At 43.9% G+C, this 13,758-nt stretch overlaps 1 protein-coding gene across 2 annotated transcripts; it reads right to left on the bottom strand.

The window, feature by feature from the left end:
• Nucleotides 1–243: 243 nt before the first annotated feature.
• Nucleotides 244–13,469, bottom strand: PPP1R15B (protein phosphatase 1 regulatory subunit 15B). Of its 2 annotated transcripts, XR_004680219.1 has the most exons (5): nt 11,085–13,469; nt 4,481–4,544; nt 2,182–2,224; nt 1,741–1,891; nt 244–1,441 (listed from the first exon to the last, which is right to left on the bottom strand). XR_004680219.1 is itself a non-coding variant. In XM_035010247.1 (2 exons), exons 1-2 carry the CDS (start codon nt 12,987–12,989, stop codon nt 7,555–7,557), a joined length of 2,127 nt encoding a protein of 708 aa, XP_034866138.1. In that variant the 5' UTR covers nt 12,990–13,464; the 3' UTR covers nt 5,133–7,554. The 2 variants fall into 2 exon arrangements, 1 of the variants encoding a protein (XP_034866138.1); XM_035010247.1 differs by lacking the exons at nt 244–1,441; nt 1,741–1,891; nt 2,182–2,224; nt 4,481–4,544 and adding an exon at nt 5,133–7,776 and having other exon boundaries at nt 11,085–13,464.
• Between the last annotated feature and the right edge of the window lie 289 nt (nt 13,470–13,758).

Genomic DNA, 13,758 nt, shown 5'->3' with positions numbered 1-13,758 from the left:
AAATAAAAGGATACAGATTGGAAAGAGAGGCAAACTTTTTATTTATTCTAAGATATAATTATCAATGTGTAAAATCTTAAGGTCACAGGATACAGGATCAATATACAAAAATAAATTGTATTTCCATATATTAAATGCTGCCAAGAATTGGACATTGAATTAAAAAAAAGTACAATCTACAAGAGCATCAAAAAAAGAAATATTTAGGGATAAAGGTAAAAAAATATGTACAAGATCAGTATTTTGAAAAATACACAACACTGCTGAGAAAAATTTCAAAAGATCCAAATAAATGAAGGGATATACTATGTTTATGGATCAAATGCAAATTGCAAATTTATACCAAGTAAGATTACCACTATAAATCCACTAGAATAGCAAAACTTCTAAAGACTTAGAATATCAAGTGGTAGGAAGGATGTGGGGCCATTGCTACCAAGTGGTACAGCCACTGTGGAAAACTGGAAGTGGTTTCCTTATAAAGTTAAACATATACTTATCATATGACCCAGAAATCTCACTCCTACATTTAGCCAAAAAGGAATGAAAATGTGTGTCCACAGAAACACTTGTACGCAAATGTTCATAGCAGCTTTAGTCATGGTAGCCACAAACTGTAAACAAACCAACTGTCCACCTAAGAGTGAATGAATGAATAAATTGTGGTGTAATCGTACAATGTGATACTACCCAGCAGTTTAAAGGGTGGATGACCGATATAACCAACACCAGAAATGAATTTCAAAAGTATGACACTGGATTAAACAAGCCAGACACGAAAGGGTACATAACTGTATGTAAAATGCCATTTTTATAAATCTCTAGAAAAGGTAAAATAGTGATAAAAAGCAGATCATTAGCTGCTAAAAGCTGCAGGTTGGTTGAATACAAGAGTATGAGGGAGGGGCACCTGGCTGGCTCAGTCGGTAGAGCATGCAGCTCTTGATCTCGGTGTCTTGAGTTCAAGCCCCATGTTGCATGTAGACCTTACTTAAAAAAAAAAGAGAGCAGGAGGGAACTTTTTTGGGGTAATGGAAATGCTCTATATTTACCCCATGAGGAAGTGCCTTTCATGACACTGATCAAGTTCCCATGAACCTCATGCTGCTCCTTGAAAGATTTGTAATGAAGATATGGCATCAACTGATTTAAAACCGTAGTTTTAAAGTCACCACTAGTAATATTAGCTTCTCAAAAACATCTCAAGTAGTATAAATAAGCATAACGTATACATTGAAAATAGAGCTTTCCACACATTTAATTGCTTTTTCGAAACACATGAATCAATACATTACTTAACTGTGTGTGTGTTGGCCGGGAGCCTATCCACTGGGAGAAGGCGGCTATGGAAATTGTCACTTGAGTTAAAGCAAAGTATATTGTGCACCTAAGACATTCTGGTTACTATGCTGAGGACCCTTCCAGCAAAGAGGTGGACAGTCTGTAGGAAGAAATGGAAGCGCAAACAGTTACAACTCAGTGTGACATGAACAGTGAGAGAAAGGGAGACAGGGGCCCGTAACACTGAAAACAACGTAATGAACTCCGTGAGGATACACAGATGAAGTCATCATCAGGGAAGCCTTTGGGGGAGATGAAACCTGATCAAGGAAGGTAAATATTCCCAATGGACCCTGAAGGGGTCTACGCCAAATGGGAGGCATATGAAGGGACCCCTGCTGAACATAACTTGTCATCCCCCTTGAAATGACCTGGGAAATTAACTGCAAGAACATGCACCTGCTTCAGCCCTTTGACTTCCCAGCAGGACTTCTCTTCTGTAAGTCAATCCATCTCTTAGGCAGTGCTGGGCCACACCCCCCAGGCCAGTCAAGCTGTGACTCACAGCAGGTTGTCTTGGGGAAGGTCATCGCTGTTCAGAGGCGGGTGTCTAAAAAAAATGGGGCAATCGGAAGTCAACAAAACAAAAAAACTCCTCTGTAAATTCCTGAAGGTACAACCCCCCCCCACCCGCAAAACCCCAAAAAACATCTCCTCCGCTCGCTACTCAGTCAAATCCAGCAGAAACACAAGGCAGGAAGAGCACCACTGTAATACAGCTGAAAGGTGGCCCGGCCACTGCAGGCAGAGAAAACTGTATGCAAACACACACCGGCCTTCCATCTGCACACCGGAAGTGTGTGTGCTGGGGGCAGCCCCTCGGGGCCAATACCAACTTACCAAAGAACAGTCCTGGGTAGCCACCTGGCCTTGGCTGCTAGCTCTAAGAGGGAAACAGAGAACAGCATGAGACCCCGGCCCAGCAGTTCTTTAGGCCCTTTTCCTCCTTCCAAGCCTGTGCCATGTACAACTCCGTAATGAGACATGGTGACTCTCCATGCCTCGAGCAATGTGGCACCCCGTCTCTCCGCTCCCTGAGAATGACTGCCCTGGTTCACAGGAATGCAATAGGAAGCAGAATGCTGAGCAGATAGTTAAGGGAGATGAAGCCCTAACTGGAAAAACCCCGATCCAGAAAACCCAGCAAATAGCCTCTTAGATTTCACCCCTAATCTCCTAATTATCCTCCCTCCTTGGAGAGCAGGAACCATCAATTCACGTGTTTGTGTTCAACTACAAATCGTGGTTCTCCCTTAAGGAACAGTTACCACAAAAAGGTGGAGTCACAACGGGCAGGCCTGGCATGGGCAGGGCAAGGCAGTTCTCCAGCTTGTTTATACACCCAGGGAACAACCTCCAAGGGAGCAACACCCATCACATTAGTAATCACGGGGATCCGTCAGGCACTTCGAGATGGTAACGCCATCTAGTGGAATCAACAGAACATCTCTAGCAACCCACAGCCGGTCTTTGGCCACAAATGAACCTGCTGGTGTTGTGGGAAGAATACTTTGGTATTATTAATACAGAATACTAATTCTGGAAAAGGAAGGTCTCAGCTGATTTGCTCACATATGAAATTCATGCACCTTATTAATGACACTCAAATTAACTGATGCGGTATCCCTAGCCAGGTTGAAATTTGTAATTACATTCTACAAATTTAGAGCTTACTGCAACTTCTCTGGAAGGCCTTTTCAGTTCCGTGATTCAACATCAGCTATGATCAGCATAATCAGACATGGCTGTGTTGATGTAATCTCAGTAAAGGCTATATGAGAGGTGACTTTAGGAAAGTGATTAACTCGGGGCACCTGGCTGGCTCAGTTGGAAGAACACACAACTCTTGATCTTGTGAATTTGAGCCTCACGTTGGGTGTAGAGATTACAAAAATAAATAAATAAACAAACTTTTTTAAAAAGTGATTAACTCATTCAAATCTTTTTTGAGTATCTACAGTTCTAGGCTCTGGGCTCATAAACAAGACACACGAGATCCCTGCCCTCACAGCATTTACCGATTCGTGAGGGTGACAGCACACAAGGAACAGATGCAGATGTTCACAAGACAAGGTCAGAATGAATATAAATTAAAAGGGCAAAGGGAGAGGGAAAGGAAGGTCATGGTGCTTTTGAGATCCAAAGAAGAACTCATCCTCTCATGATGAAAACAATTTTTTTTAAAGATTTCATTTACTTATTTGAGAGTGAGCAAGAGAGAGAGCATGAGTGGGGGACCCTGGGATCATGACCTGGGCCAAAGGCAGACACTTAACCAACTGAGCCACTGAAGTGCCCCCTCATAATGAAATGTTTTTGAAGACAACCATTCCTGGGGCACCTGGGTGGCTCAGTTAGTTAAGCATTCAATTCTTGAGCTCAGGGTTGTGAGTTCAAGCCCTGCACTCCACACTGGGCATGGAGCCTACTTAAAAATTAAAAAGTAAAAAATAGAGGCACCTGGGTGGCTCACTTGGTCAAGCATCTACCTTCAACTCAGGTCATGATCTCCAGGTCCTAGGATTCGGCTCCCCATCATGCTCCCTGCTCATCGGGGAGTCTGCTTCTCCCTCTCCCTCTGACCCTCCCTACCCACCCCCGTGCTCTCTCTCTCACTCACTCTCAAATGGATAAATAAAATTTTTAAATAAATAAATAATAAAAATAAAGACAACTGTTCCAGAATAAATATGCATATGAGTTTTCAAAGCTTTTTTGGGGACTCCTCTCTGGTTTTTGCCTGCGGAACCAATGTATGAACTCCCATCAAGAAAAGCAGCCTTGGGGGCGCCTGGCTGGCTCAGTCGGTGGAGCATGCAACTCTTCATATCGGGGTTAGGAGTTTGAGCCCCATGTTGGGTGTAGAGGTTACTTAAAAGTAAGATCTTTAAAATAAAAAAAAACACAGAAAGAAAAGCAGGTAACTCAAAGCAGCAATAGTGCATGCAGCTTTACCGTCACCTCTTTCATGGACCCTGAACATCTTTGGGATATTTCTGAAAATTAATCCACTCCCAAACCATATATATGGTAACCTAACGTTCTGGTGGGGAAGTATGCAGCAAGCTCTGGAGAGAGTTAAAAATTCTGTGAGGTCCTTTCTTCCTCTTGGTGGAGAGTATCTCTAATGAATGCACACCTCTGGAAATTGTGCTGTTCTTTTCTTTTGCTATGGAGGTCCTCATCATCTTCTAGGGAAGGACCTGTAAAACAATAGTAAAAAAAAAGTATGGGTGCCTGGGTGGCTCAGTCGGTTAAGCATCTGCCTTTGGTCATGGTCCCAGGGTCCTGGGATGGACCCCCATGTTAGTCTCCGTGCCCAGCAGGGAGTCTGCTTCTCCCTCTCCACCCAGCTCATGCTCTCTCCCTCCCTCACTCTCTGTCGCAAATAAAAATTTAAAAAAAAAAAAAAAGGGAAACGCTATGCTAAGCCCACCATGTGAATTTATTTTACTGCTCCTGTGAATACTCTATTGTTTTCTCAGTAGAAGTGGATGACTGGGGCCAATTTTGGAATCAAAACCCCAGTCTCTAAGAAGGGCATTCCATACTCTAAGAGCCAAATTCTCCTTTCTATTAAAATGTGGTTTGCAATCCTATTTATTCCCTTAAAATTCCTCCCCTTCAACAAGCTGACGTGCAATTTACATGTCCCCATAACCTTTTTAAACCACAGCAATTTGTTCGGCACCTCTAAGTTTATAGTGCTTCTACAAAAGTACCTGATTTAATCCTGAAAATTCAGCTCAGTAAGTCCAAAGCTAATGTAAAATACCAGGAAACACACAATATAAACTTAAACCAAAATATCATGTAACATTTAATAATTGTAAATATATTTATTACAATTTACAGGTTAAAGTTATATACACAAATATAATTTTAGCTATAAAATCCCAACAAACTGGTTACATTTAAGTCACTGGATCTGTAGAAGCCAATTTAGTCTTCTAGTCCCCTAAATTCACCTCCCTTAAATTATACAAAAATAAAATCTGATAGTTTTGATTTCAAGTTAAAGATGAAGAGGTGCTGTTACCACATTGCAACACTAAGAAAAGGAAATTTTACCTGTCTGTATGCCTTCACATGCTACATTGATACTTAAAGCACCATTATAAGACTTTAAATGTGTACAATGTTCAATTACAACTTCCAAGTTTAACTTTGTTCTAACAACTAGGATTGGGATGAAATGACAAGAATTTTTTCTCCTTCAGTCCAACTTAAAAACAGCCCCTTCTGTCCTTTTTGTCACTGTCTCGATCACTTCTTTTAAAGGAGGGCAGGAAATGGGAGAATTCTTCACCAAGCTTTTACTGTACTCATTTGGTAGTGAGGTTGGAATCCCAAGGGAACAAGTTTCCAAAATCCAATCAATGTCAAGCTATCCCATTATTTTCAACTATGCAGAGGTGCTAGATTTCAGACTAAGCCGTGAAATAAAACAGTATACTTCAGTCTGGTTTTAAAAGAATGCCTATACATTTTCAGAAAGCTTTTTTTCAAGGCAAATGATCCCTTCTTCCCAACTGACACAGCTGGTGCTTGAAACCAGCCTGTTTTCAGCAGGACTCTGCAAATGCATCCCCTACGATTACCTAAAGTGGAGGTGCACAACACACGCTGAGTAAGGGCTCTGCAAAAATCGGACCAGCTTTCAAGTTGTTGTACTCTTGGCGTGTTTATGTACGAATACATATATCATCACTGGGGGCAGTTCTTAGAGCAAACCAGACAGAAATAAAATAATGACCAGGTAGATTGTAAACTGAGGTAGTAACTCTGCAAGCACTTCTGACAAAAAATTTGTTCCCACACTGAAACAAGTTCAAACTTAAGAGGTCACCTGTTCTACTCATGTTTTCCATTACCTGCAACAAGAGGCACGTGGGGCAAAAACAGACCAGTAAGAAGCGGATCAACATAACCTCAGCCTAACAGAGGCACACCATGTCGAGCTAAACAAACAAACAAAGGACAACCAGCCACTGCAAAAACTTCAATTCAAAAGTAAACTCTGGGCTAAAAATACTAAGACTTTCTATTGTTAAGTCTCTAGTACCATCCTTTCCTGAAAGTTATAGGCCTTGTCATTACCTCTCTCACTAACAGTAGAACACAATAAACTTGGAGATTAAGTCTCTATTTTACATTGCAAACTGGAAAATTCAGAAGTGCCCATTTCCAAGTTTATAGTGTCACCTTGACAGGTTTTAAAAGTGCCAGTGCTGAAGTATGAGATTAATAACACTGGTTTTCTGTTGACAGCATATAAAACAAAAACAAATTGCTCTGAGATGTCTCCTAGTTTCTTCCTAGGAAAATTCTTGGCTTTTCAATTTAAAAAGTAAATGTCTATGATGCAACTATTACTTTCTGGAGTCTTTTACAACAACTTCTACCTGTTGAAACTCACAAAGAACCATTTAACTGGAATGACAATCACACACACAAAACCCTCTCCAAGAAACAGTTTGCACAGAAGTTAAACGTGTGAGATGTTAAAATTTGGCAGAAAGATGCAGCTTTCCCAAAGCAGCAGAGAGTACTGCACATAAAGGTTTTGTGGCAGTCCTTGGAAATATCTCAGGTACAATTTAACCTATAAAAGCCCACCACACATGTCCATCCAAAGTCATTTTTAGAAGGGAAAAACAAAGTTAACACAAGGTAATTTAAGTCGGTAGCATATACAAGATCATTTTCTTAACCTTAAAGCTAGAAGGACCACATCACTGAAATAAAAAATAGAGAGAGAAAACATAAAAGCCCATTAACTTTAAAATGTTGGGTGGGGAGAGCCCAAAGTTTTCAGACAGGTACACATAATTTAAATTAGAATGGAAAATGGGCTTTGAACCCTATAAATATTGTTTCCCAAGGAAATCAGTTTTGAAAATGCAAAATTCCACCTTAAAAGGTCCCCTTTACACCTCAGCAAGCACATGACATTCAAAAATACATCCAACTGAATCAAAAAAGGGAGTATTAGAAATCACACCATCTCATCCTTCATTACCAGGGCTTGCCTTCAAACCTGGCCATCTCTGAGTGGGATCAGTTACAAAAAAAATATTAAACTAGGTCACTGGATCCAAGCTGCATATCCTCTTAAAAAAAAAAAAAAGGACAGCTGCCATTTTTTGTTTTTAAAAGAAACCTCTCAAGTAAGAGGTAGTGTATGCTCAAGTTAGAGGCCGTCAAATCATCTTAACATTGCTTAAAAGCATTAAGTCCTTTGAAGCCTGTTTCCTGGAATCTATTGAACATTCTTTCTCTGTGCTCAAACGTCAAGCAATATCCAATAGCATCTTCTGTTTCTTGAATTCGTTTCTGGAACCTGCACCCATCCCGTGCAAATTCTTCCCATGGTCCTTTGCGGTCCTCATCACCACTTATATAATACTCAGTAACTTCTTCAAGGAAGGTTACCTATAAAGACAAAGACTAATTTTAATCATGCTCTAGGATCTTAAAATCACCACTGAAGTAATTAACCCTTTATGCTACTAATTCTTTCAGAATATCAAATATCCAAATCTTACAGGAGTATTTGGTTTCAACTGTAACAGAAGAAAAAAGTAAGTTCTGACGGACTAGATGGCATCTCAGTAAAAAGTGAGCAAACTCCATCTTGATTTCCTTCACACACACACACCTGCTCCCATTTCTCATCCTGTCATCCCGCCTCCCTCCTCTTGGCTTTTGATGTTAATAAAATGAATCCAGATGGGGAACTGAAAATTTCCTGATGTTATCAGTCCTTGTTTTTTTTAATCCTTAGGGAAATACAGTTCTGTGATACTCTTCCTCAAAAATGACAAATGTTTCCCAAAAAATTTTCCAGAAATATTTGAAATAGTTATTAGTCAGTATTAGTCAATGCTTTTATTACAGCACAAAAGCTTTTTTTTTTTAAGATTTTATTTATTTATTTGAGAGAGAGAATCAGATAGAGCATGAGGGGAGGAGGGTCAGAGGGAGAAGCAGACTCCCTGCCGAGCAGGGAGCCCGATGTAGGACTCGATCCTGGGACTCCAGGATCACGACCTGAGCCGAAGGCAGGCGCTTAACCAACTGAGCCCCCCAGGCGCCCCAGCACAAAAGCTTTAACAAGATCTTCACCGATTTCTAGTCTTCCTTTTTCCTTTTAAATACGATTTCACTTTTCAGTGCTTTCCAATTTTTGCATCATAAACACATAGTGTTACTTTTATTACTATTTTTGTAATGAGACTATAGAAAAATTATTTAGTAAACAAAATGCACCCAAATTAACCTATCTTTAAGGTTATGTTACTAGGAACGCCTGGGTGGCTCAGTCGTTAAGCGTCTGCCTTCAGCTCAAGTCATGATCCCAGGGTTCTGGGATCCAGCCCCACGTCGGGCTCCCTGCTCTGCAGGGAGTTGGCTTCTCCCTCTCCCACTCGCCCTGCTTGTGTTCGCTCTCTTGCTATGTCTCTCCCTGTCAAATAAATAAAATCTTAAAAAAATAAAAAATAAATACTATACACATGATTTCATGTAAAGAGTTAAAGTCCCTTCTAATCCCTACTTAATTTCTAACATAGAAGTTTCTTTCAAACACAGCAAACTACGAAAGTAAATACTTGCTTTAAAAATATGTTCAATAGTTACATCAGCTAATCCCATCGTGGCCTACTCCTTTCATTCCCTTTACATCAGGCCACGGAATGCCCTCGAGGACAATTAGCAGGTATGTAACCTCTTACTAGATATTGCATTCTAGAGTTACTCATTGTGTCACTAAAATAAGTAACAGCAGCAGCATTTATATGTGTTCACCACATGCCAGGCTCATTTCAGAGGACTTTATAGTTTTTATCTCATTTAATCCTCAGATCAACCCTAAAGGGTCTGTACTACTGTCACCTCCATCGGATAGATAAGGAAAGCGAGGTTAACGGATTTGTTTCCAATCATACAGCTTCCCTCTGGTGTAGTAATCAGGATTCAAACCTGGAGTAGGGCTCCACAATCTGCACCGTGTTATGTCAATGACACAGGCATTTTAAGGCTCATTCTAAGAATCACGCACTACCCATTACTCCCACATACCTAAAGAATGGCAAGTGGTCAAAGGCTGCCAAAATAATTTTACCATAGTTTAGACATAATCTTTCATAAATGTTCCTTCTTGTTCACAGTCAGTAGTCTCACATCTACTTGACTCATCTCAGTTTTGCTCAATGAGCAAGCCAAAATGAGACATGAGACTGGCCTGAGGTCCCTGAACAGTAATAGCTACCAATTAAAGGCAAGGCGATGGATGAGGAGTTTTACACACTCATCTCATTTAAATCATGCAATAATTCACACAGTATTTATAATTATGACTCCCATCAGATAAATGAGTGAACCAAGGCCATGAGAAGTCAAGTTACTTTGCAGGTCTGGCTGTCTTTCCAAATTTCTTGGCCCTAACCACTCAGCGGGAGGGAACACAGGCCTCCAGATACCAAATGCTCATTCTGTTGTTCCACTTCCCAATCAGGCCTCGGTTTTTTAACCTATTCACTAATAGGTTTTAACCTATTCACTAATAACTAAATAGGTCATTTTGTCAGGGTCCCCTTAAGAGTAAATAGAAAAGATCTTTTATGACAGCATTTACGTAAGTGTGAACTAAATTTTTAACATGACCTATTCTACAGGTGAGACGTAAGGTTATCATCATGTAGAGATATTTTCTACCCAGGAAGTATCTCAAAGGAATTAAGCTCGCCATCTGGAGCCAACAGATTATGGCACTGTCCACCTGAAACTTTCTAATGCGGCAGAATCTGAGGTCAAAAATAACTTATTCTCCTTTGTCTTTCAAATAAGTGTACAGGAAACTAAAGAAACTTTCCCTCTACAATAAAAGATACCCTGTGTGTTTGGGGGAATTCCTCTCCAGTTAATAACTTTCGCTGAATAAATAGTAGAGGGAAAAAATAAAGCAATTCCAAAGGACCTCCCCAAATAAGATTAACCTGACAATGTGTTGAAAGAGTAAAACGTTTTAAGACGAGCTTAGGAACAGGAAGCAGCTACTCAAGATAAACCAAAGAGGTAACCATCATTGTTACAAATGATTATTAACCTGTGAGTGGCCACTGATAACTAGTATTACATTCTTCAGAAATGGCAGTACTATTTCCTGTATTGTTTTATTACTGTCAATCAAAATCATGTTCACATCAAAAAGTTTTTACACTGAAATTAGTATCTTCTTTCATGGCAAACTTGCTACTTGGTACTATTATCCCTCTGGGCTCTAATAGGAATGAAGACACTTGTTATCCTGTAAATAAAGTATAAGGTGTCCGCAAATGACATACAATTAATACCATTTAAATACTCTGTAACGGGACCTGACCAATCTCCAGAAGAACTGTGTACACACAAGGTGTGATTTTTCTGTTCTGTAAAAAAGGAAAGTTGAAGATTATATGGAAACAGCCCAGAGATACAAACCCAAATGAAAAGGACATTTTCCCGCTAACATCCATATGATTTTCGATTTGGATAGGAACAACATTCCACAAGAAGGGAAGAAGGCAGGTGATGGTTATATCGGGGGGGGGGGGGTCATTTCTTAATCCAAGTACAGAAGCTTAGAGCCCTTCCTCAAAAATATGCTCTACTATGCCTCCAGAAGAGTCATGCTACTGTATTTAACCGTATCAAAACAGTACCAATTATCAGGCACGTTAAAAACAAACAAACAAACAAACCTTTTTTCTCTTGATATGTGCGTGTCTTTCTCCAGAAAGAACCCCACCGGGTACCAAGTCTGGACCTTCACCTTCACGGCTCCCTAACAGCTGCACCTCACAAGACAGTAAGGTGTGACAATCAGAAATGGCCACAGTGGGCTCAGATGGCCCCTCTGAGTCGCGACCGCCTTTCCAATTTTTCCCTGATGTTTGAAAAGGAGCCTTAAAATTTAAAAGGTTGTAGGGGTCATCGGAATAACAGAAAGAGTTCCACAGTTTGAGACTCTCTGCTTCATCTGCACTAGACTCCCAGTCATCTTCCTCCCCAGAACTATGGTCAGGAGACTCGGGAAGGCTTCCAGTCTGGGGGGAGTTCTCTAGAGCAGACTTGTCAGACGAATCCTTCTCTGAGTCAGAAGGGTCTCCAGGAACAACTCTGGCAGCAGTCTGAATTGTTGCCGTGAAGTTTCGGGGATTGTAAGGATCTACACTATAGAAAGAGTTCCAAAGGTGAAGCCCTTCAGGGTCTTGTTCAAGGTCTGATTCGGAGAGAGAGCTATCACTATCAAAACCATCATCCTCAGCTTCCTCATCCCAATCCTCACCTTCGGAATCAGAACTTGTTTCCAGGTCACTGGATGCACCTCCCAAAATGTAATCTATCAGCCTGTTACTACAAGCTGGCCTGGTGGAAATGGGAATGTCATCTTCTAGGTCTGAGGAGTCCCCGACACTTATTTGGTCCTCTCGAGGCTCTTTCTCCACAGGTACCTCACCAGACGGACAACCTTCCGAGGGGTCCTGTTTTTCCAAAGCAAGTGGAACCTCCTTCGTCAACGATGCGATCTGTCCCTCGGTGGGTTCCTGGGCGGTTCCGGAAACGGCTCCAACAGAGGGAACGCACTGTGTGGGACTATCTCCGTCGGGTTTCAGATCCAACCGGAGCATGCTGTGTTCCTCCTCCAGGCTGTGGTAGCCATTATCTTGGTCTGGGGTGGGTAACGCTTCCCCCTTTCTGGCCTGCTGAAGGAACTCCAGCCGTTTCGTGCGAAGATGGTGGATTTCTGGCAGGCCCTCTCTAGAAAGAGGCGGACATCCCTGCCGCGTGGAGCAACTGATGTCTGCCTTCAGCGGGTGGGGAGGATCAAGGTCTTCAGTCAGACAGGTGCCCTCTGGGCTGAGGGTCTGGAAATCAACAGGCTCGCCACTTCCCACTCTGTTCTGATAGCCGAGCCCCACCCGGGGCTGGCAGTCCCGATAGGTGGGGTTCAACAAATAGGAGACGACGCTGAAACTGCTGAAACGCCGAACTTGTAGAGGGCCAGCGGGCGAAGAGCCAAGTTCCCGGTTAGAGCACAGATGGCCCTGAAGGCCACTCGGTAACAGCTCCATTCCCCACAGCTGCTGCTCTAACAGAAAAGCGTGTGCGGCAGGGTCCAGAACTCTAGCCTGGGCTTTGAGTTCCAATTCTAGCTCTGAGGACGAGCACTGCCAGTGGATCCCCTCCTCCAGCCAATCGAGGGGACGGGCAGCAGAGTCGTCCGAGGGGTCGAGCCGCAGCGAACTCAAAGATTTCTGCGCTGGGGGACCGGCTGGGTCCTCCCGAGCCTTCAGGGCTCTGAGAGCGCCGTAGCCTCCAGCAAAATCTAGCCACCTGGTCGGAATCATCCCGCCGAAAAGCTGGCTCCAGATCAGCAGCTTCTGAAGCAAGCTGGGGAGCGGCGCGAAGAGCTGGGAAAGCAGCTTCATCCAGGAGCCGGTCTGAGCCTGGGGCTGGGGGGAAGCAGCCAGTCTGGGGTCCCTGGAGTGTTCCGGGGCAGGAGGTGTGGGCAACTTGGAAGTGCCGGGTTGCGGGCGCCGGGAAAAGAGCAGCCAGAACCAGGAGCCCGGCCGTGGCCGCGATCCGTCTGCTGCCGGCTCCATGTCCTTGTTCTAGGCAGTCTCTCGGGGCTGCAGGTCGGGCGGGATTCGGAGAGGCCTAAGCAGTCTTGGCCTTGCTGCGCGGCGGAGTCGGGGCCCCAGGCCGATCGCCGGGCCAGGAGAAGAGCCACAGGGGGAAGCGGCTTCGGCCGCGAGCGGCAGACCACACTCCGGAACGGCAGGCGCAGGACGCAGCGGCCAAGACGACATTCATCCTGGCGGGAACGAGATGTCCTAGTCCGCTCGAGGCCTCTCCACCATAGACAGAGCCCTCCCACGGCGACTGCGACGACTTCCCAGAAAGACGGGCCGTTAAAAAAGCCCCTCGGCAGCGCGACCCCGGAAGGGCTGGGCAGGCGGGCGCGGGTGGAAGCGAATCCCAAAATGGCCGCCGGGCCAGCGCGGAGCAGGACACCCACAGGCAAGAGGACGAGACGAAGGACGGCGGCTAGCTACGCCACCAGCCCCGCGTCGCCCAACGTCACTCGCAGAGCCCCGGCGGGCGGGCCCTTCCGGACTCCTCCGAGCGGCCGCTCATTGGTCTCGCGCGGTTCCCTGTCGGCTTCCTTACTCCCGGCGGACCCAGCCCGCGCGCCGGAGGTTGCATCAGCCGGGCCGAGGCTCTACGCGTGCGCACTCGTTCCCGGTGGTCTCCTAGGAGACCGCCCCGCCTCCGCGTCCCCCGCCCCGCTCTGCCCTGTGGGCGAGAGGGGGAAGTTACCAGATAACACGAGAATTCCCGGAAGCCTTTTTAAGGGCCTAATACACACCC

Source organism: Mirounga leonina, unplaced genomic scaffold, assembly GCF_011800145.1.
Source record: "Mirounga leonina isolate KUSES-001 unplaced genomic scaffold, KU_Mleo_1.0 Mir_154, whole genome shotgun sequence".
Classification (NCBI taxonomy): Eukaryota; Metazoa; Chordata; class Mammalia; order Carnivora; family Phocidae; genus Mirounga; species Mirounga leonina.
The sequence above is the reverse complement of the archived record's forward strand: the minus strand, read 5'-3'. Positions and strand labels throughout refer to the sequence as shown.

Bases quoted from the DNA above. Each gene is read 5' to 3' on its own strand.
- PPP1R15B (XM_035010247.1), bottom strand. From the start codon at position 12,989: ATGGAGCCGGCAGCAGACGGATCGCGGCCACGGCCGGGCTCCTGGTTC. The intron at 7,777-11,084 runs GTTTGTTTGTTT...TTGTCTTTATAG, and splicing joins CACATATCAAGAGAAAAAAG to GTAACCTTCCTTGAAGAAGT.